This window comes from Cololabis saira, chromosome 12, assembly GCF_033807715.1.
Source record: "Cololabis saira isolate AMF1-May2022 chromosome 12, fColSai1.1, whole genome shotgun sequence".
In the NCBI taxonomy this organism is placed as follows: Eukaryota; Metazoa; Chordata; class Actinopteri; order Beloniformes; family Belonidae; genus Cololabis; species Cololabis saira.
Genome location: NC_084598.1, coordinates 29,392,180 through 29,417,706, shown reverse-complemented (window position 1 = coordinate 29,417,706; position 25,527 = coordinate 29,392,180). Strand labels below are relative to the sequence as shown.

General features: G+C 39.1%; 1 protein-coding gene across 2 annotated transcripts; it reads left to right on the top strand.

Moving 5' to 3' along the window:
- Positions 1-7,834: 7,834 nt before the first annotated feature.
- Positions 7,835-24,239, top strand: rimkla (ribosomal modification protein rimK-like family member A). 2 transcript variants are annotated; one of them, XM_061736450.1, is made up of 5 exons: positions 7,835-8,666; positions 17,538-17,768; positions 19,539-19,625; positions 21,663-21,866; positions 23,222-24,239. In XM_061736450.1, the coding sequence occupies exons 1-5, from the start codon at positions 8,504-8,506 to the stop codon at positions 23,746-23,748; spliced, it is 1,212 nt and encodes a 403-aa protein (XP_061592434.1). In that variant the 5' UTR covers positions 7,835-8,503; the 3' UTR covers positions 23,749-24,239. The 2 variants fall into 2 exon arrangements, with proteins under 2 accessions (XP_061592434.1, XP_061592435.1); XM_061736451.1 differs by lacking the exon at positions 19,539-19,625.
- Positions 24,240-25,527: the final 1,288 nt, after the last annotated feature.

The following is a 25,527-nucleotide window of genomic DNA, read 5'->3' as shown; positions in this document are numbered from 1 at the left end:
TTGGAAAAGTGCTGCAGTGATTCATATATTTTTGATGGAAACAAGTTATTCAACCCTAACTGATGCAGTGTTATAAACAATAATATCAGAATTCTATCAAAGAAATAAAATATCTAAAGAAATAAAATATCTGCTGTCATTTCTAATATTGGGCTAAGAACCGGCCAATGAACTAATAAAACCTGAAAGAGTAGTAAACCATTATCTTCAATGAAATAAAATGGTCTCAGTGTAATCTAATTGAAGACAATGGTAAATTATTAGTGGTAAAATGTAGTTATATAGCAATTGTCTAATCTTTGTTGACTAAAGGTCATGTGAGCTGATGAGTTTAGATATAAACGGTTCCACCATGATGGGAGCATCGAGGTAAACACCCCCCCAATGACATGAACATATTGATTGAACGATTGAAAGAATGGCTCAGACAGAAGGAGACGTAATTTTCACACACGAATTAGCCACCAGAGTCCATTGACAATCATTTGGATGTGCTGGAGATGCGTATGCAGCAGTTTGCTTCTCCCATCATCCAAACAAGAGAATGAAACGACACTCTGGAAAGAAGTAAATGCTGTGACACCGCACAAGCATATTGAAATGACAGTACAACTGAAATTGAATGTGGTCAAACACAAATATTTGTTCCATCAATTTTTTTTCTAAATTTCCAATGGCATTTTCCTTTAGAAATGCCATGTTTTCTTTTTAAACTTCAAATTTGGTCCAAATTTGAGGAGCAGCTGCCAGCTCTCTGAGAATTTTGACAGAGATTATTCATAGACCTAATCAAATGTAACATGAGCAACTTAATTCCCCCCAAATAAAAGAATAAATGAATAAATGTACAGCCACAAGTCTCCATTTGCAAACAGAAGCTGCTGATCACGGATCATCACAGACCATCAGATACTACAGGAGAAGGTCTCATCCTATAGTATTTGATGGCAGGTTTAATAAGGATACCGCGCAAACTCAGAAGGAGGATTAGAAAAACACATGACGCTAAAGCACAAGAGACAGAGACTAGAGTTACACCCAGATACACACTCGAAGTGCTGCAGTGCTGGTATTGACAGTAATAAAAATAAATTGAAACATCAAGTTAATCATACACATGAGATATCTTGATTTGATCTCATGACAAAAATTAATGTTATCGATCAAAGACTGACCCTTTGTGGATGTTTTTTCACAGTAATGATTAAAAACTCTCACATCATGACAGTCCTAGAGATGGTGGAGATACTGTGGTTCCCTTTGTGTTTCAAATGTAAAGTGAGCTCCTGAAACTTTAATAACAAACAGGTTACTCTACAGTTCACTCACTGAACTTGTCATTTGCACAGACAATGATTTGAAGTTTTTTTTTATTCTTTTCCCAGGTACTTTGGCTTCTTCTCACAATCTAAAAACATGCATGGTGATTTTCAGTTGTTCTTCCTGTTTGTCTCCGTGTGGTCCTTTAATTTAGTGGTGACTTGTTCACAGTGAATGATGATAGATGACAGTTGGCGTAAACTTGAAGAGACCCCTGTGACCCTGAGGCAGCTTTAGATGGATGGATGGATATATGGATGGATGGACGGACAGACAGACAGATGATAATAATAACTTTATTTTATACATTTATCACATCCTTTAAAACAAGCTGTGAACTAACCAAGGCATTTATAATGAAAGAAACTTCCAAGTAACATTATAAAAATTGATACTGGCAACCCTGAGACTCTCTGAGATGATACTTCAAAATTTAGGAAATGCAAATGGAAAAGGGTCCGGACATAATACTCACTTAACACCAGCTACAGATAAGTATAAGGTTTTGCAGACAGATCAATACACAAACCAAACAGAAGGCAAAATGCACCCCTATGTTTTTGATACAACTTAGACTAATGTCACCTTAAATGTTCACAGTGCCTATCAGTGAATCATATCTAAGCAGCTTATTACTAGGTACTCTCTACTTTATTGATTTATTTAATTATATATTTGTATTCATTTTTTTCATTATGAAACTGAAAAAGCAACGATGTCATACACTGATATTACCTTTCATTGTGATATTTTAATATAAAATTGCAGGGAGGACAATTATCCCAAAATTAGTCATTGCCTGTCTGTGTAAGTCTATAGAAAAGTGTATTGTTAAGAGTGTATTATATCAATCTAGTACAACAAACTGGATTAATATAAATGTAACTTTTTATAAAACTTTCAAAGTAAATGAGATAAAGTATGGCGGAAACCATATAAGTTTAAATATACGTCATCACTAAAACATAGATCATATGTTTCTTTATTGATCTATGAACACATTAGGTTTTGAGTGGGAGCTCGGCCAAGTGATTTGTCCTTGTTTGGCTCATAAACGAGTCAGTGCTGCCCTCGTCTGGATTAAGAGACAACATGCAGCAAAATCAATTATATTTATGTCGACAAGTACTTAATCTACTACTAGTAATCTAGTAAAACACCGCTAGAGGGCGCTCTAGACCGCGGTTCAAAAATGGTGTGGAAAGTTTTCTTTTGTTCATATACTGTACCTACATTTTGAATTAATTTAATTAATTATATTGTAACAATAAACACTTTTAATTCCTACGTGAAAGCAGTGTTATCCTGACACAGCCTTCTCATCTATATCATCCTTCCATATATCAACACTTTTTCACGGGCTTTGATTTCAGACAAAAAATATGAATGTCTTTTTAGTTGAAATAATCTGCATAATATGTCCAAGATCTTCTCTGGTGTAACGGTTAACTTAACCCAAAGAGCACTTCTTGAATGTACAGTAACAACCTCTCTGCCCGCTGCTAAAACCGCGTCTGCAATTAATGCTGCGTTCCATTTACCTCGGAAGTCGGAACTCGCAATTGGGAATGACGTCACAGCCGAGTTATCAGCGTTCCAGTTACAAAGTAGGTAAACAAGTTTGTAGTTCGCATATACCACATAAAAAATGTAAATTACACTATAGCAGCATATATATGCCGAACAATACTTGTATACAACTGATTTAGTGTGACCAAAACTAGAATGAAGTGCTACGAATTTTTACAGAGCTCTCTTCTACTGTTTACAACCGGGGCAGCCATCTTGGAATGTGAACTCGGAGGTGGTGAAGTCTCTCCCACTTTCCCAGTGGGAAATCCCCATTCGAGGGGCGTTCCAGTTGAAAAATCCAACTGGGAACTGGTAAATCCCCACTTCCGAGGACAAATGGAACGCGGCATTAGAGCAGGTCGCGAGTGATGTGAAGAGGACCAATAAGACGGGACGCATGGAGGCTGAGAGAGGAATGTGCGTCTGTCGCGGAGCTTTCTGCTTCCGTTGTGCTGATTTATCATTTGGCAGCACGACGAAAACGACCGGCTCGGCCCGGTTTGATCCAGCTGGCGCTCCGGGGAAGCTGCACGACGTCATCGCAAAAGGGCAGAAGAATCCTCAGCTCCTACAGTGGGGAAAAAATGACTCTCCCTCTCTCTCTCTTAGGTTTTTTTTTTATTTCTGTTTTAGTCCACTTGTGAACACAGTCTCACATGACAGATAATTAAATTACTGATGTTTAATCGTCTTTAAATAAAAATTCAGAAACAACTCAAGCCACGACAGCCTTAACAATGTATTGTTATCAATATGCCTTTATAATAATATATGTTACTCCGTTTGTGTGTGTTTGTTGGGAAAAGCGCATGTAAATAAATATATAATTGTCTTGTTGGGTTCAATTACAACTATAGCCTGTATAACGAGGTTATAACAACATCAGAGAGAATTTAACCATAACATGTGGTTAACATGTGGAATATCTTTCACTCACTGCAACGTGCAACTATGTAAATATCCATAGATATCCGTCTGTTATCTTTTTATATACTAGTATTTCTTATTATTTATTTTTCTTCTTATTATTATTATTATTGTATATACCAGTTTACTGTTTATAGTGTGTTGTTATTATTATTGTGTTATTACTTTTCTATTGATGCCTCTTGTTTTTGCACTATCCCCTTTGCTGCTGTAAACTGCAAATTTCCCCTCTGTGGGACTATTAAAGGTTTATCTTATCTTATCTTATCTTATCTTATCTTATCTTATCTTATCTTATCTTAACATTGATGATGTGTGTGGGATACTAATATCGCGAGATAGAATAGACGAGAGTTGCTATTGCATCAAACGAGAACTGAATTTGTAGTATAATAGATTTAAAAAGAAATTAAATTAGAAAAAAGTTTTGTTTGACATCCATAGTACCATTAATGTGTACCTCAGTGGTATTCCTAATGTGATGCCTTGAAAAGTATTAGCAACAATATGTTGCTTGAACATATAAGCAAGGTTTCAGGATTTCATTGTCTAGATTTGCAAATGCTCTTGTGTAAATCTGAGTTGTTGAGTAATTGTTATCTAGAGTTCCAACGAATGCACCATGAAAAAAATACTCTACATGAAAAAAAATCTGATCAAAATAAAATATCCGATTTAACATTTCAAATGGGACACCATGCATGGTGAGAACCTACACCAACCAGGTTAAATTGTGTTAACAGGCTGTAATCACGCTGTTATTTCATGGTTTGTTCCCACTTGTCATACTCAGACTGGCCACTGTCTGTTGAGAAACATCAAGGCAGCACTGCTAAAAGGGAAGTACTGTCTAGTTTAGCCTGTCGTCTACCCGGCAGGTTAGTGACATGACCTGTAATCCATGTTGGCTCTTAATCTGTGTACAGTATAAGTCGTCTGAGCCTTGGTTTGACATCACAGATTAAATATGAATATACAATACAATATGTTGCTGGAACATATAAGCAAGGTTTCAGGATTTCATTGTCTAGATTTGTAAATGCTCTTGTGTAAATCTGAGTTCTTGTGTTATTGTTATCTAGAGTTCCAACGAATGCACCATGAAAAAAATACTCTACATGAAAAAAAATCTGATCAAAATAAAATATCCGATTTAACATTTCAAATGGGACACCATGCATGGTGAGAACCTACACCAAACAGGTTAAATTGATCTCAGCCAAACCCTAGAAGGATGACTCAAGTCTGAAAAGATATGAAATGGGGAAAAGGATTGGCTATAAACCAGATATTGAGATGAAGCAGGAATGCCAGTAAATAAATTGCCCCAAAGATTAAGCATAGAGGTGTGAAAGTTTAGTGAGATGAAGCCATAATTTCAAATTCATATGCAATACTCAATTTCCAGAGAGGGAATAAAATCAACTGGCCTAGTACAGTACCTGACTTGAATACAATAAAATACCCCTAGCTGTTTAAACGTGGAAACTGGAGCATCACAGCCTAGAAAGAACAAAAGCTGCAGGGTTTAAAGAAAAGTGTCTCAAGAGTGGTGTACTTCCCTTCCTTAAGACCTGAATAAGGGTTTGGTTGCCAAAATATGGAGTATTTCGTAGCTATAAAGTTAACAGAATTGTGCGCTTTGGGTCCATAATGTTTTTCCCTTTTCCTCTTTATTTTACCATTAATGATAATACTAATAATAAAAAGTAGGTCAAAATGTAAAGGAGCCGCTGATGTACTGTATGTTATATATCCATGGGTGTACACATAACTTTTTTTAAATGTCAAGTTTCTTTGGCAAGTTAGGAAGTCTTAGGTGGCGTCTTATCAGCAAACTGATGTTTAAACTTAATTTGTGAGTGATACAAAAGGAAACGTGGTAGTATCAGAAAGGGTAAATATGAATTATTTAGCTTTATTTACTTATTTATTTATTTTTGGCTGCATTCCTCTCCTTAAAAAAAACATAATTGTAGAACACCATCATACCCATACGCACATACATACATAAGCGCACTCATACTCGCACACACCTGATCGAAATCTGTGCAAAAACATTGACTTTCTTGTTTTGTACTATTTCGTTTGACTGTTTGTTTTGTTTGTTTTCTAGTGTAAATAATAATAAAAAAATATTTTTAAAAAGTGCATTTTTATACTTAATGATATGGGCATTACTTTTTTTTCTTTCTTTTTTGTTTTGCATTGGTTTTGTGTTATTACATCTATCCATTCATTTGTTTTTATGTATTGGTGCTTGTTTGTTAAAATATCAAATACATGCACCATGTTTGTTTTTCAGAAAAAAAAAAAATTTGATCACAAAAAAAAAAGTGTAAAATTCCACACATCATAATTCTTTTTTCTCTGATTGAATTGCACCATATCCCCCTAGAAAAGGCAATGGGCGGTCCTTTGTGCTCCAGTACAGAGAGGAAGGAAAAGAAGTGGGTCATTCACATGTTTTCTCTCAGCTAGATGGCGTTGGTAAACAATAGCCATCGTCTTGATCCAGTTATCAAATAAATACATCCCTGCCTTTGCAAAAGGACAACGGCCATTCAAAAAAAGGGAGGGAAATACAAGAAGTATTTAATATCGTTGGGTCACAATGACCTTATGTCATCTCCCCGACACTTGAGCGACCACCGCTACTACTGGTCTGGTCTAAACCGGTTCGGAGGGTGCGTGGTCTCATGCGCACTGCAGCCTACAGCATGAATTATGGTCCCGCGTTAAATCGACGCAGAGACTACGCCGTAGGGTACACCGTATGGTCTGCGTTGCTGTAACGTGGAACCATAACTGGCACTGTTTTCTCAGCCCACTCTGCGCGCTCACCAAGCCCCGCCCCCCTGCCACCGTCTATCCATAGACATATATAAAGGCTAGATGACTCGTCCGCGCTGCTGCGACGTCGTCACACGGCGGCCATCTTGCCACAGGAGAGTTCGCTCACTCATAACATTGTGTTTAATGGTGCATGTACTGCTTAAACAACATTAACTTGCTCAATTCTAGACAGATTTTCAAACAGTTTGGTTTGTTATGAACGTCAGAGATGTAGTTATGACACTGCATACTTGTGAATAATTATAAACATTGAAAAACGTACTTTCGTATGAAAATAACAAGAAACAGATAGCTATGACATGGTATTTATATTAAATGAATATTTCGATTGTATTCTTAGTAATATTTATATTTACATTATAACATATATACATATATATTATAACCTTATAACATGTGTGTATATATATATATATATATATATATATATATATATATATATATATATATATATATATATATATATATATATATATATATATATATGTGTATATAATTATAACATTATAACATGTTTATATATTATTACATTATGATGTATTTATATCATGACATTATAACATGTTTACACACATGTTATAATGTCATGATATTAATACATCATAATGTAATAATATATAAACATGTTATAAGGTAATAATATATGTATATATGTTATAATGTAAATATAAATATTACTAAGAATACTATAGAAATATTGATTTAATATAAATACCATGTCATAGCTATCTGTTTCTGGTTATTTTCATATAAAAGTACGTTTTTCAATGTTCATAATTATTCACAAGTATGCAGTGTCATAACTACATCTCTGACGTTCATAACAAACCAAACTGTTTGAAAATCTGTTGAGAATTGAGCAAGTTAAGGTTGTTTAAGCAGTACAGGCACCATTAAACACAATGTTATGAGTGAGCGACTCTCCTGTGGCAAGATGGCCGCCGGTGAACGACGCTGGAGACTCCGCCTTGAGTCATCTAGCCTTTATATATGTCTATGGTCTATCCATCGCTCTGCGTCTATCCCGCCTCTGATTGGCTACCCGAGCAGCGGCCCCGCCCACACCTTCCGCGCGTTGCCCGGACAACGAGACGGTCCGGGGCCGTGATTGGTCGCCGCCCCCTCCAAAAGCTTTGTTTTGGGGCCGACCCCGTCGGTCGCAGCCGTGCACGCCGCGGGCGCGCGGAGAAGTGGAGTTGTAAACGCAGCGTGGACTTTTCAGCACCAATACCTCGTGGATAGCAGCCAAACGCACCGAGAGAGGAGGCTGGGTTTTTTTTTCAGCCGTGTCATACAACGAACATTTTTTTTCCCTTTTTTTTTCCTTTAATGCTGTTTGTGCAAACCGCTGCGATCACGGGAAAACTTTAGCAGCAGAGTCGTGAAGCGGAAATACGGAGCAGCCAGGGCTTTGTATGAGAGAGACTCTAAAAACACTCGTTCTTCCGGTTGAAAAACACAATATTTTGCTTTTTTCCTCTCCCAACCAACGGTCTAGACGATGCACCGCGGACGAGACTAAATGGCTGGGAACGAAAGGAAACAAAGGGGATAGAGAAGACTGTCCTCCCCCGCCGGTTCGGTCCAGATTTTTTTTTTTTTTTTTGCTTTTTAGCCACATCACCGCCTGCTACAGTATACTAGTGCCGTTTAACCGCCGAGGTCTCCATTGTGTGAGCATCTCACCGCCAAACTCCGTCTGAATCCCGCGCTGCACCACACCTGCCCCCATAACAACAACACCACCACCAGGACATATTCTTCTTTTTTTCTCCCTTTTTTTTCCCTTTTTTTTTTTTTTTTTTTTAAATAAATATCACATCCTAACATGTGTTCTCGGGTGTGGTTCGTGACGGACCGGCGCATCAGCCAGGAGTACCCTCAGGTCCAGATCCTGCGGGCTCTGAAGGAGCGCTGCGTCGACGAGGATGTGGAGTTCCGCTCCCTCCTCATGGATCAGATCGTGCTGACGATCAGCCAGGGCCAATTAGGTAAGTATGACCCATTCAAATCATACCTGCCCCCGTCTGAATCTCGCATTTTGTGTTGTACATACTTAATTTTGCTGAATTATGGTTCCAAGTTAAATCGACGCAGAGCCTACGGCGTAGGATACGCGGCGACGCGCGCCATACGGTGCGCGTTGCCGCGTCCCTACGCCGTAGGCTCTGCGTTAGTGTAACGCGGGACCATAAATCGCCTTGAATTATGGTTCCGCGTTAAATCGACGCAGAGCCTACGCCGTCGCCGCGTAATAACGTCTGCGTCGGTGTAACGCGGGACCATAAATCAGCAGCACAGCGGTGACCGCCTAACCCACTTTCCAGCTAGACTGCCTCGTTTCATCCTCTCCAGTGTTGATTTACCCGAGCATTTGAGCTGCAGGAAGTGATTTTTTTTTAAGGATATAAAAATCCTGTAAACACCGTTTGCGCTTCTATGTTTTTAATATCTAGGCAGTTTGTGAATTTTTGCCCACCATCTCCTTGTAAATCAATTTGTGTTGAAAGGCTCTGTTGAAAGGCTAGCAATTATAACCAATCTGAGTTAGGGATGGGCGGTATGGACTAAAAAATGTATCACGATAATTTCTGGCATTTATCCCGATAACGATAAAAATGATAATAAAAAAAATACTTCTTTCTTTCTTTCTTTCTTTCTTTCTTTCTTTCTTTCTTTCTTTCTTTCTTTCTTTCTTTCTTTCTTTCTTTCTTTCTTTCTTTCTTTCTTTCTTTCTTTCTTTACTTCAGGCTAATTTCTTTCTTTCTTTCTTTACTTCAGGCTAATTTCTTTCTTTCTTTCTTTCTTTCTTTCTTTCAGGCTCATTTCCTTCCTTCTTTCTTTCTTTCCTTCTTTCTTTCTTTCTTTCAGGCTCATTTCTTTCTTTCTTTCTTTCTTTCTTTCTTTCTTTCTTTCTTTCTTTCTTTCTGGCTCATTTCCTCAATTTATCATTTTTACCGCGAGATGACAAATTCTTACCGTGGGGAATATTTTTGACGGTTTATCGTGAACGGTAAAATATCACCCATTCCTAATCTGAGTTATCAAAAACATCGTGTTTGTACTGAAGGTAGTAGTTTGCATGCAGATGTGACCAACACCCAAAGTGATGCTTAAAAGAAGAAAAAAAACACCTTAAAAAATGATTTCATTGTGTTAACTATAAGGCCAAATGCTAATCAGATTAACTAAAGAGATAGAAAATAAGGCTTGCACTGTTTCTGTTTGCTATTTGATGGATGGCTCATGTGGTAAACTGATTATGACGACTGGAATTGAATAACCCTGTTTTTGTTTATGTATTTTGTTGTCATTTTGCATTGCTCTGTCCGGAACCTTAACTATTTCACAGTAACAGGAGGGGGCTTAATGAAGTGACGGCAACAGCAGGAACTCACAACAGACACACATGGAATTTGTGGGCATGGTGCGAAATGGGGCTGTGTCTCCAGATGAGAGGTGTGAGAAACTTAATTAACACATAAATGGTGGGTTTAAATAAGCAGAGGCTGAGTTGATGGGTGCAAGCATGGGATGAACAGGAGTGTGTGTTAACAGCCTGTAATCACGCTGTTATTTCATGGTTTGTTCCCACTTGTCATACTCAGACTGGCAACTGTCTGTTGAGAAACATCAAGGCAGCACTGCTAAAAGGGAAGTACTGTCTAGTTTTTATCAAAAAGGAAGAAAACTGTCCAGTACTGTCTAGTTTATCCTGTCGTCTACCCGGCAGGTTAGTGACATGACCTGTAATCCATGCTGGCTCTTAATCTGTGTACAGTAGAAGTCGTCTGAGCCTTGGTTTGACATCACAGATTAAGACAGGTTGGTCATGTTGACGGATTCCTTCACAGGGTGTCACAGAATACATCTCTTCAGAATCAGAATCAGAATCAGAAAAGGGTTTATTGCCAAGTTTTCACACAAGGAATTTGTTATGGGGATTGGTGCAACACAATACAAATATAAAAACAAATATATAAGAGATAAAATAAAATTAAATGTATAAACAATAAAAAGTATAAACAGTAAAATAAAATGTAGACCGGAAATGTACAAAATGAGGTTTTAAAGTGCCGGGTGAGTCTGTACAAAAGTGACTTAGGAACTTAGGATAGGTAAAAAGTATAGACAGAAATGTACAATGAGGTTTGTAAAGTGCCGGATATGAGTCTGTGCAAAAGTTACAGGATTGGAGTTTTTACGTTAATATTGGAGTTTTTACGTTAATAAAACTCCAATATTAAGATGCACACTGGTCATACATTTATTATATCGCTTACCTACACTTCTTTTACACCTAAAATACAGACACGCTGGAGTTTGAAGTTCATAAACTGAGGGCAAGGAGGAATTGGCACCTCAACAGCATTATCTCTATCCGTAAAGCATAGTTTTTTCTTTTGCAATGCATGTGTCTTTCCAGGCCACATAAATTTACAATTTAATAATCATAAGGATTTGGTAGCAAAACATAGAAATGTTAGGTATTTGTATTTTGTATTTATTTATTTAGCACAATTTAAAAAATAGTGCAAGGAGGGAACGAAGCCCAGAGGGCTTGTACAGAGTTCCACTCCCGTCATCTACTGTAAACAGAAAATTAAATGTACAAACATAAGAAAACTCTAATTATAAACATGAAAAGAAAACAAGGATACATAATAGAGAATACATTGAAAAATTAGGACATGAGATATTTTTTCAGTAATTTTTTGAGGGATATAAATGACAATGTGGACCTCAGAGACATATCTAAATTGTTCCAGAGTTTAGGACCTCTAAATGAAATATTAAACTGATGAAAAGATGTTCGACAGAAGGGTAAATGTAGATTGACACTATGTCTAGTTGAGTATGAATGCAAGTCAGATATCATCTAGTGAGAGATAAGTTTTTATATAAACCTCAGAAAATATAGCTACTGTACGTCTGAGGTGTTTTTACAGTACTCATTGTGTATACATTTGAAATAACATCTATACATTTTAAACTAATGTATCACCTATGAAAATGTCCATAAATTAAATTAAATCAATATTTAGAGGGTGTAATAGGAAACGGCCCTGGGGCTTTGACAATATTATGTTACGTTTGAGGCAGTGCCGTTATTGTGGTGCTTGTAGTCAGAGGTTACAGTATATCCTCACCAAAGCTAGCTATTCCTCAGTCCAATGATGTGTCACATGCCACTGTGTCTGAGTGGCATGTGGTGGCAAATAAAAAAAGACATGTACTCACTATGCCCCGGAGGAAACTCATCTGTCAATATCGTCTATCTAAATCATTTTGCACCACGTAGTCTCACCGTCACTAACTGTGAACGTGCCTGTTATTAGTTGGAAGGCACCTGTCACTGGAACAAATGACCATATGTGTCTGATTGTAATGTGACGAGTCATGTTATATTTTTACAACAGATTAGCTAGTTGCTATTTTTCCAGTCTAGACATATGTCCGGCCAAGGGCGTGTCTCTTCTAATTGGTCATTAACCTAGGTATGTTAATCACCCGCCCAACCATGGAAATGTCCAGTAGAAGCTGCCGTTAGATGGATGAATAACCGTCCACATTAAGTAAGTAGTGGCCTTATCATTTGCCACCGCCTGCTGGTCAGTTATCAGCTTACCATTGGTCAGATAAGTAGCTGCCTGTGTCCAACAGCAAGCAGAAAGCCTCAGTGGACTGCCTTAATAGTCTTCACTTTGTCCACTTTACGGTCCAGATTAATGGCTTCAGTGTTTCCATGGGAAGAGGCTTCAGTGAGCTCACACATGTGCAGCTGGGGGATGTGGCCTGAAAGTAACATGTCTTATTTTCTTAACGCCACACCCAATTTTCAATTTTAAAGTTGGACTTATTTTCCCTAAAAAAAAAAAAAAAGATCAACTCGAGGTTAGGTTCATAAATAAAGTGTAATATAAACATTTAAGACTAATTAATTAAGTCTAAAATCAGTGTTTCCGCGGGGTTTTAAAAAGTATTAAAAAGTGATAAATGAAAATTGCCAAATTTAAGGCCATTAAAAGTGTTAAATTCACTGTCAGAGGTATTTTTTTTTTTTTAAATTGGTATTATTTTTTTACCTTTTACATTTTAAGCAGTCTATTTTATTGTCATTCACAAAGTGAAATAAATGTGAAACATCTGGTCAATATCAATGAGTCTATAAATCTGTTCTGTATAGTGTTCTATAGTTCAAAATCTGTATTAATGTTAAAAGGTCCGTGATTAACACTTAATGTTGTGACAGTTTTTTAAAAAAATCTGAAGGTAGTGAAAAAGGTATTAAATTGGTATTAAATTTAACATAAGGATTGCTGTATAAACCCTGAAAATAAATAAACGTATAAATAAGCAATCATAATAAGCAGTGATGTACCAGGGATCGATTAAATTGATCATGTGGATGAACCAATGCCTTTTTCAATGTAAAGTCAGCGTCAACGTGGTCAGGTACATCACATTGCTCGACACATGGCAGTCCCTTACATTAGATGTCTAAATCCAGATATCATCTAGTGAGAGGCATTTCACACCCGGCGTTCAAACATAATTTAACAAGTATCGGATATGAACTGATGTCATAAACCTCCGTGATCCTCGCTCCAGCCAGTGGGCACTCTCTTACCCCACACTGGCAAATGTGACACATTTGTGTCAGTAAATATGGAATATTATGGATGGCTTTGTAATTATCTCACCAGTGGATCATATGGCAGTCATGGGTTTCAAGTAAAGTGGCGTGTGCATGTTTCCAAAATACAATTACACTAAATTCTGTTGTTTGATGCTTGATTTGCAAGCTCTTACTGATCACTCATGCCATAAATTGGTCAGATTGGATGACTGTAATAATAATTTCATGAATTAACATCATATGGTTTTGAATTCTCCGATAAAATAACGTAAATAATTTAATACAAAAGATTGCTCACATGCAGCCTGAAGAGGTCTGTTTGCATTTTATTGGTTTGGGGCAAAGAACGTCACAGGTCTTGCTTCTTTTTTTTCCCTTTTTTTTGTCTAGATATGAAAGCACATGGGGCAGAACAAATTTGCATCACTCTGGGAGGTTTATTTCTTTATTTATTTCTGATAGTGCAAAACAGGCAAATAGGGATTCATCTGTCAACTTTTACAGTTCCCATTCTGACACTGATATGTGGGATTTGCATATCAGATACCCAATAATACTCTGACAAATGAATGCAAAGGGTTCACATACTTTTTGTTGCCACTGCAGTTATGTGCAGCTGACGTGTGACTTTGTAAGCGTACACACAGAATTCAGGTTGACAGATCAGCCTCATTGATCTGCCCCATTTAACAATACCTGATCCGGCTATTTAAACAATATTGAGCCCAATATCCGATTGTTATCAGATCAGTGCATCTCTACAGGCCCTGGCCGTCACACACTACACACTACACACTAATGTTGTTTATCCTTTTACAAGCTGTGATGGAAGAAGCTGCAGATTAATTCAATCCCATAAATATGATTGAAACATTTCAACGTTCTTCTGCATGAGGCTCCTGTTTTTTTTCATTTGGGGATTTTTGTGAATGTCCCGCCGCTCTGGCAGGTAAAAATGCACATTTTGGGCATGGCAAAAGCATCTTCACTGCTTCATGCTAGGGCTGGGCGATATGGACCAAAAGTCATATCTCGATATTTTCTAGCTAAATGGCGATACTCGATATATATCTCGATATTTTTTCTGTGTCATAATTGGGGTTTCCCCCAAAGCATTATAGCATAGCATCTCTGTTAGCTTCATTTTTTTCTGAGGCAAACCCTTAAAAAAACAGTCAGTTTTAATACAAAGCCTCGTGCCAAATGTCACACAGGTACCTTTGTTAACAGAGGTCTGCACAATATCAAAATGTATAAAACAAATCAAATAAAAATAAACTGCCTGCATATATAGAATAAAAATGCTTCTTGAATCAAATAAAACAAATATTCCTTTCCTGCATAACAAATTAAATTAAAATACACTGTGCAATTAATACAATGTAGACAGTAACAGGCAGACTTTTCCACTGAGGTTGACAGTTGTGCAAATAACAAAACATTTGTGCAAATCTCAAATAAAACATTCAAGTCAATTCGTCACAAAATAAGCTATATCAAAATCATTAAAAAAAAATGTAAAAAAAAAAAAAAACGTAAAAAAAAAACCTAAACATTTTTTTTAAATCGATATAAACGATATTGTCTCATACCATATCGTGTTTGAAAATATATCGATATATATTAAAATCTCGATATATCGCCCAGCCCTACTTCATGCTTTTTCAGTTTTTGTTTTTGAGCTATTTTTGGTGGCCCGTCTCCACTGCTTCAGCTCAAGAATTGTAAATGTTAAAATGTATTTAGCGTATTTAGCACTTGAGTGGCTTGTGAGCCCAACTCAAACCTTGAGAAACTGCATTAACATGCTGCCTCTATGGGTTAACGTAGGCAGGATACCCTGACCTCTACTGAAATTGCATTAAGGGCCGACATTAACTCGCCAGCTAAACACAGGCCCGGTCTGCTGTGTGACGTTGCAGCGGCATGCGTAGAATGCCTGTTATGCCTCTAAGCTTTGTAGGGCAGATTGAAAATGGGATGCACCTATACAATCCATCAAACAATGGGAATGCTACATTGGATCAAACCTGGATGAAGGAAAAAAAATCCTATTTCTTCTAAATATGAACACTTCGTACTCTAGTTATATGAACGTTATCTCAAATCTACCATATGCTTAAATAGTTATCTCGCAGAATTGCGAGGGATCTCTAAGCAGTTTTGCCATGGTCACATGACGGGCATTGTAGAGCACACAAACACTTGCATCAGATGAATAGGCCTGATTCATCCGGCTGCCTCATTGGTCTCCGTTAGGTCCCCCAGGAGACAGAGACGAGCACTGTGAATACTGTCTGTCAAAAACCATGAGACCACATCCCCTGACACTTCTCACTGTAACACCAGTCACAGCGCTCTCAGCGGCTGCACAATCACTGCAGTGTGGAAGAGCGCTGAATAGGGTTGGAGGTGGCAGTGAATCCTCCTGCTTCTTTGCGGAGATTGTCAAGAGGAAGTGGAGGAGAAAAATGAAGGGGTGGGGATCTGTTCATTGCCTCTCACACTTCTCTATTTACATGCATTTTTACATCGCACCTCACACCTCATTGCCCTATTTCAACATATTGGAAACTGTTGTGTTTAAAGATAGCAGCGACCGTTAAGCTTAAACAATTTCTAAGATCGCTGGATTGCCGCGTCACTGACAAATGTCCCTCCTTTCTTTTCCATTCTGTACATATAGTACACATGAATGCACACAGCTGCGCATAGGTTTTGTCATCACTTATTAAACATAAGGATGAGTTATTTAGTTGCATTCATAGGCTCAAAAAAATCTAATTTATCTCCTTTTCTCGTCCATGGTGATAAAATACCATCAGTCACCAGTAAATGATTTGCCAGGTTTCGGTCCACGGCTGCTGAAAATGCCATCTGTGCTGCAAAACATCAAGCCAACACATCTATGTGATTCAGTCATGCACATTCAGAGAGCTGCTTGGAGAGGGGCTTATAAGTGTTAAAATGTGCTTGATTTGTAGCTTTTTGTAGAAAGGTTGGCACGTTTGTAGTCAAACTATCAATTTCCTCACTATGACACCATAAAAGATTGTCTTTGTCAGCTCCCCCCACCTCCAGTTTTCTATAGCTTATACGTGGGGCGGTGAATTGAAATGGCTTTTCAGCAACCTATTCAGATGTGCTCAGTAAGCTATTGTTCCTTTGCTCTGATTTGCATTAGAAAAGTGATATCAGGATGAAACAATTGAGACCAGGGTCAATTTCATTTTCAATAAAGGAAAGGTTCATGCATTTCCTTCATCTGTTGGATTACACTGATTTTGCTTTGTGAATCCATCAGAAACGATTGACATTTAATCCAAACGATGTTGGTCTTGACAGTAGGATATTATATCCTAGAAATGTTTAAGTGAAATTCACACATATGTATGTTAGATTTCCCCTCACTGATTCTCTGTCTGAGCTCATGAACGGCTGTCACGGCATTTCCAAACATCTAACCCGTCCGGAAGTGAGCGTGTAATTCATGTGAATCCAACGTAGATGCTCTGTCACTGTGTTTACAGTATAATGCTGCTGATCAGTGTGATTAAATTGTAGATTTGCACCCACGGGACATCAGACATCTCTTTCCCTAACTGTCCTACATTGGGGCAAATACATATTTGGTGTCAGTATGTCATCTAGGTAGGATATCTCTTTCCCTGTGAAGGAAGAAGTCCACGTTTTATTACTGCAGTGGTAGATCTCAAAAGAGGCTGGATGTGTTTTAAATATTTGTATCAGGCTCTGCCAGGCTCACATTCATGCTTCGGCACCACAAACCGTGGAGCGTCGGCCTCTGCCCGGCCCTGTTAACCTGGCAGAATTCCAGTCCGTAGCCGTGTTGAGGCCCGGAGCAGCGTCCACACTCAGTAAGAGGAAGAAACTGTCGCAGCATTCGATGATCGGTTCCTAATCTCACCAGGCTGTAAATATGAATCTTAGGGAGGGAAATTGGAGCTGGAAACACAAATGTTTCAGATTTTAAACCTGTAAGTCAGGACATGCAAGATACTGTCTAAAGGCCCCAATTCCTCTATGAGAAAATTCCACCCACTCACCAGAACTTTTTCAGTTTTTCAGTCTATTTTGTATATCCTCAAGCCCACTGAGTGACTTAATAAAGGTACAAGATTTGTATCTAATCATAACCCTTTTTTGATCTTTTGTTTCCTATCTACTACTCTCTTTTCCCCATCATCGTCTCCCCCTCAAGGTCTGCGAGTGGAGCAGGAGTTGGTGACGTCTTACCCACAGGTGGTGGTGGTGCGGGTTCCTACGCCCTGGGTGCAGTCTGACAGTGACATCACGGTGCTGCGCCACCTGGAGAAGATGGGCTGTCGGCTGATCAACCGGCCTCAGGCCATACTCAACTGCGTCAACAAGTTTTGGACCTTTCAGGAGCTCGCCGGCCACGGGGTTCCCCTTCCCGACACCTTCTCCTACGGTAAATCCCCACCCAAACACTCCCAGGCGAGGCCAAAATTTACATTTCATTTCATTTAATTTATTCCATTCATGGTATATCTTAACAATGTTGTACAAAATTCCAAGAAGTACACATTACACCATGAAAGAAAAGGAGCAGGAAGAAGAAAACGTATGATACCTGCCCCTCTCTGTTAATACAATTACATTGACTTGCTGAACACCAATCTATCTATATATAAACAAGAAAACAAACAAAAATACCACTCTTCTATTTTTTTTCTCTTTCTCCTTCTTCTTTTTTGTAAGCACTTATCTTTTCTTTTTTAAACATTTTCTTAAGCTGACACAAACTTGTGCAACTTTTCAGTTCCTTGCTTTGTCTATGCCATAATTTTACACCTGTAACAGAAATACACATTTGTTTTATGTTTAGCCTTGCAAAAGTATGTTTGAAATCAAATTTAAGTCTGTTATCCTCATCCTCCAATCTGAACAAATGTTGTAACTGTTCTGGTAATGATCTTTTTTTTGCTTTAAACATTATTTTTAAAGTTTGAAGTTCAACTATATCCACTATTTTCAATAAACCTGCCGAAATAAATAATCTGTTTGATGGTTCTCTGAAGCCGACCCTATGAATGACATTCATACTTTCTTTTTCTTTTATTTAGAATATCCCCATAATACTTAGCGGCTACTTAAGCATTTATAAACAGCTGTTGCTGGGGTATTTGCAGGCTAAAATAAAATGTAGTGCACCTCAGGAAACGATGACGGAAAACAACAAGTTAGGAAAGAATAACAATCTCCTGTGCTTAAAAGGGCCTGCCAGCAAAGCTACAACCATTGTTATTTATTTATTGTTGACTTCATTGATTTTTGTAATAGGAAACAAAGGCAGACAACCAGAAGCACGTATTTCTTTCTGTTTACAAAAAATCCACAGTGTAGTGGTGTTCATGAGATCAGAAAGAGAAGGACGGAGGGGGGAGAAACGAGGGGGGAGCTGCATTCCTTGCGTCTCTGTGCACAGTAGGCCAGGCGAAGCCTGCAGAGCAGCTGGAGAGCTTATGTAACCGCCCCCGACCACCACCATGTACACACATCCCACCCCAAGCCTTTTTTTAAAATCAGTTTTCAAATTAAATATGTAATTTCCGTAGTAGCTTTATAATGCGGTTGTGACCACGTTTGGTGTCCGCTATCTCCTCCTCTGCTCCTTCGGTGTTTTTCCCCACTCAGGGAAAGCATGTGTGATTTAGAGCGTCAGAATAGAGCCAGGAGACTGGCTTGTTTTGCATCTGTTCCTTTGACCGAATGCCAGGCAGGACCAGACAGGAATACGAGGAGCGCGAGACAGCGCCAGAGAGGTGGACAATGGAAGTTGATGTGGAAAGAAATTATTATCACCCCTAATATTTTCAAGCACATTGTTTCATTGTCTTTCAAGCCGAAGCTGAAAGAATCTTGAGAACATCTGTTGCAAGGAGCTCGCGTTGTAAATCCTTGTCAGATACGGTCAGCTGCTTCACATTAAACTCTTCGGTCAGTGAGTCCTCTGTTCCAGTCGGATGAATCAAGCGACGAGTTCTTAAGCTCAGGACGGCTCTCGTACAGGCGTTCTGTTTTGTGTCCCTCCTGTTTCCATAGCGACGTGCTACATTTCCTCTCCTCCCACCGTCGAGTCGACTGCAATGTGTGAACCATGCCATCAAAACATGAAAAGCTTGTACTGTGGTTTACTATTTTTTCCTGAAAAACAAATCTTTGCATGGGTTTTCCTCAGGGGGACATGACAACTTCCGTAAGATGATTGACGAGGCGGAGCCGCTGGGCTACCCGGTAGTGGTGAAGAATGCGCGTGGCCACAGAGGTAAAAATCTATAATTCCCGTAATTAATTCTGTTCACCACACCTCGGAAATGTCCTCACCAGCTGGAATTCAGTCCACCCCCTCCATGAAATTCATTGACAGAGTGTCAGATAATTAGGTCTGTGGTGCTGCTTAGACTGTGAAACACAAACTTGTTAAGCTTTCAGACTGATTAATCATTTCAGTTTCTATTTTAAAAGTTGCGTGAGTTTCCTCATTTTCTTGAGAGCATAAGAGGCTTGTAAGTGGGGAGTTTGAGCCTCACCATTAATGCCGTGTGTCTCTCCGAGAGATCAGCCCCGGAGTCTGCTGACCCATCAGGCATTTCCTATTCGTAGTCATTAACTCCTGAGTGGCTCTACGATTGTGTCAGGGAATAACAACAGTGTTCGGTACCCCGGGCTGCCACCACAATGCATTGTTCTGGAAATCAGCCGTCAGTTAACAGCAAGTTTGACCCTTTTTATTGAGTTCACTGTCTCAAGGGTTGTTTCAGTTTTCTGTGGTTTTCCGGTGATGCTGGCCAAAGTCCAGCTTGCCTTCCTTCTCATTTAACCCTTGCAAGGCACTATGGCTTGGGTCAAAATTAGCCAAAACGAAGGCCCTCAGCTCCTCAGAGGGCTCGCCTATCCCTAAAGGAACAAATACAAAGAGCAGTCTGAAAACTTTATGGATCAGTGGAATTAAGAAGTGTTTATCACATGCCAAAGTTGGATATCATGTGCTGTCCACGACAAGTTGTTGGAGGATATTTGATATAATATTGAGGTGAACCACCCTGAACACCCCAATGTTTCAGCTTTGCAAGTACAAACTACAAATATTGATAATCTTAACTGTTATTCCATGCATATCATGTTGGATGTAGGGATGGGCGGTATGGACAAAAAAATGTATCACGATAATTTCTGGCATTTATCCCAATAACGATAAGCTGATTTCTTTCTTTCTTTCTTTCTTTCCTTCTTTCATGCTCATTTCTTTCTTTCTTTCTTTCATGCTCATTTATTTCTTCTTTCTTTCTTTCAGGCTCATTTATTTCTTCTTTCTTTCTTTCAGGCTCATTTCTTTCTTCTTTCTTTCTTTCAGGCTCATTTCTTTCTTTCTTTCTTTCTTTCCTTCTTTCATGCTCATTTCTTTCTTTCTTTCTTTCATGCTCATTTATTTCTTCTTTCTTTCTTTCAGGCTCATTTCTTTCTTCTTTCTTTCTTTCAGGCTCATTTCTTTCTTTCTTTCTTTCAGGCTCATTTCTTTCTTTCTTTCTTTCTTTCAGGCTCATTTCTTCTTTCTTTCTTTCAGGCTCATTTCTTTCTTTCAGGCTCATTTCTTTCTTTCTTTCTTTCTTTCTTTCATGCTCATTTCTTTCTTCTTTCTTTCTTTCAGGCTCATTTCTTTCTTTCATGCTCATTTCTTTCTTCTTTCTTTCTTTCAGGCTCATTTCTTTCTTTCAGGCTCATTTCTTTCTTTCTTTCTTTCTTTCTTTCTGGCTCATTTCCTCAATTTATCGTTTTTACCGTGAGATGACAAATTCTTACCGTGGGGAATTTTTTTGACGGTTTATCGTGAACGGTAAAATATCGCCCATTCCTAGTTGGATGTAACACTTAAGGAGTCAAACGTCTAAAATGAGGATCAAACCTGCTCACCATATCATTATAATATTAGGAAGACAGTGTTTGGATTGCAAGATCTGCATGTTCACGGAGCTGTGGCATGATTTTTCCTGGAAAAGTGTTCAACGGTCTTGACCATGAAGACGGAGCCAAGAGCTGCTAATTAAAGCGTGAGAAGCAGCTCTGAGAAGCAGCTCTGTCATGTCCTTTTTGTGAGAAATTGTAATTGAAACGGGATTTGCTTCGAGGATCTTTCCAGGAAAACATTGAGGACTCAATCCAGCCTCAACTTACATAACCCAAATGATAGACCTTGCGAGCGTCTTGATTGCATATTCACGTCGAGGCATGTGCTGCGACAGACTGAAAACAAGGCTCATTAGTCCTTTTCTTTTCTCATCTAGTGTGTTCTTCCGTCTCTTAGGAAAGGCTGTGTTCCTGGCGCGGGATAAACACCACCTGACGGATCTATGCCACCTGATCCGCCACGATACCCCCTACCTGTTTCAGGAGTACGTCAAGGAGTCGCATGGCCGCGACGTGCGCGTGGTCCTGGTGGGCGGCCGTGTCATCGGCTCCATGCTGCGCTGCTCCACTGACGGTCGCATGCAGAGCAACTGCTCCCTGGGTAGGCAGATGCCCGAGAGGCGGCCATCACAACGTTTAATTACTGAACCTGCTTCCTCCGCCCCTCTATAAGAGCTGTAATCACCACACTGGAACAGTTCTTAAATTCAGGACACTATTTTATAATATTTTGGCTTTCGATGACCCAACCTTTTGTCCTGACCTCTTACATGAATGGCAGATAACGTTGCCATCTGACTACTGCGATCATCAAATCATTGGAATAGAAAAAAATTGACCATTTACAGCATTCCTCTGTAATTGTGATTGAGTTTAATTCTCCACCTGCTCCAGCTGGTCTGGGCACCTGTCCAGAATCAAGCAGCTTGTGTTAAATCCGCCCCCTAGACTTTATATGACACAGCATTCCAGCTGATGGGACTGATTTCAGTGTCAGGGCATGAGCGGTTTCGGTGTAGCTAATACTCTGTGACATATTTAGGGCATCAGTCATCAGATTATTCTGATTCTGTTCAACAGTTCTTGTTGACGCTCTAGGTGGATCTTTAGGAGACGTGTCATCTTATGATGTTCAAAAGCAGAGGTGTCAAGTAACAAAGTACAAATACTTTGTTACCTTACTTAAGTAGAAATTTTGGTTATCTATACTTCACTGGAGTAATTATTTTTCAGACGACTTTTTACTTTTACTCCTTACATTTTCACGCAATTATCTGTACTTTTTACTCCTTACATTTTAAAAACAGCCTTGTTACTCTATTTCATTTCGGCCTTTAAAAAAAAACTATCCAGTTAAATTGCTCCATCCGGATAGAGTGAATTTGGTTGTGGTTGTTTCAGATGTTCTTGTCCAGTTTTGTTCTTACATCCGTTCCCTCAGATTCCTGCAACTAAACTTGGATGTACATTCCAATAAAGGTTAGGATAAATGATAACATGCCTCTGAAGTTTGACTTTTTGCACCATTACAATATTTATAGGCAACTAGTCATCATATCTCCTGCTCTCTGAAACACATTAATGCTCAATAGTACACATATATGGTCCTTTAATATATTTGCATTATACTAAGATGCATTCATTTTCAATGGCTTTTGTCCTTAATGGCTTTTTCCCCCTTACATTACTTTTACTTTTATACTTTAAGTAGTTTTGAAACCAGTACTTTTATACTTTTACTTGATTAAAAAACTTGAGTTGTATTGTGCAACTTGAGGAGTATTTTTAAACTCTAGTATCTATACTTCTCCCTGAGTAATGAATGTGAATACTTTTGACACCTCTGTTCAAAAGTGTACACAGCAAAATCACATTTTTACATGACATGTTGTTCAGTCTGTAGAAGTGCATCATGTTGGAGGTGTTAATCAGTTTCCCGTGTCTCTGAATCGCTAGGTGGCGTGGGTATGATGTGTCCACTGAGCGAGCAGGGGAAGCAGCTGGCCATAGAGGTGTCCAACATCCTCGGCATGGATGTGTGCGGCATCGACCTGCTGCAGCTCAACGACGGCTCGTTTGTGGTTTGCGAGGCAAACGCCAACGTGGGCTTCATCGCCTTCGACCAGGCCTGCGGCATGGACGTAGCGGGGATCGTGGCGGACTTTGCCCTGTCCATGCTCCCCGGCCGCCTCACCCGTAAGATGTCGCTGCTGTCCGTCGTGTCCAGCACCAGCGAGACCAGCAGCGAGCCCGAGGTGTGCATCGTACCGGCGGGACATACCGGCGGCTCGCTGCCCGAGGCCGTCTGCAACATGAGTGTGGGTTCCACTTCCAGCGAGAGCGACCCGGAGCTGGCGGAGCCCTCCCAGTTGTCTCCCCGCCAGTCCACACCCCCGGCCTTGCCCGATCTCCCTGACCTCTCTGATCAAGCGTACAACTTCAACACGATCCTGGCCAATGAGATCAAGCTATTGACTGAGTGAGATTAAAGCAAATCCGTACACGCACAAACACCACAAACACACACACTTACCTACACATGTACAAATGGCTGCATATCTCTTGTCAAAACATATCAGCTCCCTCCCCCCACCAAAAAACAACAAAAAAACAAACATGGTATGTAAAAAAAGAAGAGCTGAGAGAGATAGAACACACACATTGTGACACACAGAAACACGAGCGTCCTCCTCCTTTCAAGAAAACGATCTGAGGCTGCTCCCCTGACTCTCCTCTCTTTGATAGTTTTCTAAAAGTAGCTTATGCCGCAGCACGATGGGAAACAACCTGACAGATAACTGCCAAAACAGGCCTGCATTCATATTTATTTACTATTTTTGGAGGCGTGAAGGATTCCTACCGGTGCAAACACCTGCCTTGTTTTTAGATTCCTCTCAATGCAAGTTCGGACAGAAAAGGCTTTCCTGCTGAGACTGGGGTACGGTTCGGAGGCTGAATGAAGTATTTTCAAGACTCACGCTAGGTATTATATACTGTCAACTCTATTTTAGCAATGTAGTGCTGATGAAATGGACACTGGACGGGATGAGGACCAACGAGAGAGATACTTATTTAATTGTACCCGGGTCGTAATAGTTGCAACATGGCATGTTATGAGTTAACAACTCTTTTGCTCTATATTCTAAATTGCATGTGTATCAACCAATAGCAGTAGTCGGCTGCTTTTTAAAGCCTTTTAAAAAGTCATGAAATGCCTAGAATTTTATAATAAACCGATTCATTTTTCTCACACAGGATTTATGTAGGAAAGATGAGTCCGTTTGAAAGCCGTGTCGACACTTGCAACAAAAATATACCTCAAAACAGTAACATGTCACTGCCATAGGATGACATAGACATTCAAAGTTACGATACATATCAGCCTGGACCCCTGTGGTTTTCAAACGGCCCGGACATACCAGGTGTTCCTTCCGTTTATGTCTTGGACCTAAAAAGATCAATATGCATTACTTTTTTTTGTTACTTTTTTTAGTTTTGTAAATATTATAGGTAGCCAATTAGCTTTGCAGCATACTAGTGTCCAGTGGGTACAACTGGAAAAGCTGAAATAACTGCCGACCTTCACACTTCCATAAGCTACTGTGGACAAACTAGATTGTAAAGACTTGCGATATTAAAAACGTTAAGGTTGGAATTTGGTGCTATCAGTTGTGGATTTGATCAAACATGGATTCTTGTCATTTTTGTAGACTTTCCTTTTATTATTTTCATGACATTTCATAGTACTTTGTTTTTGATAAAAATGAAATAACACATGGAACATGTCGCCATGATGTACAAAAAAACTGAAAGTATATTTTTAAAATTTTCTTGAGTAAATTCTTTTTTTTTTATTGGAGAAGAAATCCAGGGATTTAAGCAGCAAAGACCTTATTGTTTACAGTTTTTATTTTCCTGGATTTACCTTTGATTTACCTTGTGAAGAAAATGAGATAGTCATGGGGTACACTGGGGTAAATGCCATCATTTTAAAATAATTTCCAACTGTGATCAAAAGCACAATTGCCAACATTATTTCGTCCACATAGTGACTTGTCTTTAGGCTTGTTACCCTTTCTGTTGAACACAACTCAGGGAAGCAGCCTGGATCTCAGCCCCCCAGCCCCACAAAAAAGGTATGATATAGCCATCCAAGCTGGAGACATGTCATGAACATAATATTTACACCCACACAAACAAAAGAAACCCCCAGAAAAATACAAAAACAACTATCGAAAAAAGGTTGTAAACTACAGTATAAG

What these genes read in the sequence shown, in the direction of transcription:
- rimkla (XM_061736450.1), top strand. Translation starts at nt 8,504, where the DNA reads ATGTGTTCTCGGGTGTGGTTCGTGACGGACCGGCGCATCAGCCAGGAG. An exon ending in GATCAGCCAGGGCCAATTAG is followed by an intron (nt 8,667 to 17,537) that starts GTAAGTATGACC and finishes CTCCCCCTCAAG; the next exon opens with GTCTGCGAGTGGAGCAGGAG. An exon ending in GCAGAGCAACTGCTCCCTGG is followed by an intron (nt 21,867 to 23,221) that starts GTAGGCAGATGC and finishes CTGAATCGCTAG; the next exon opens with GTGGCGTGGGTATGATGTGT.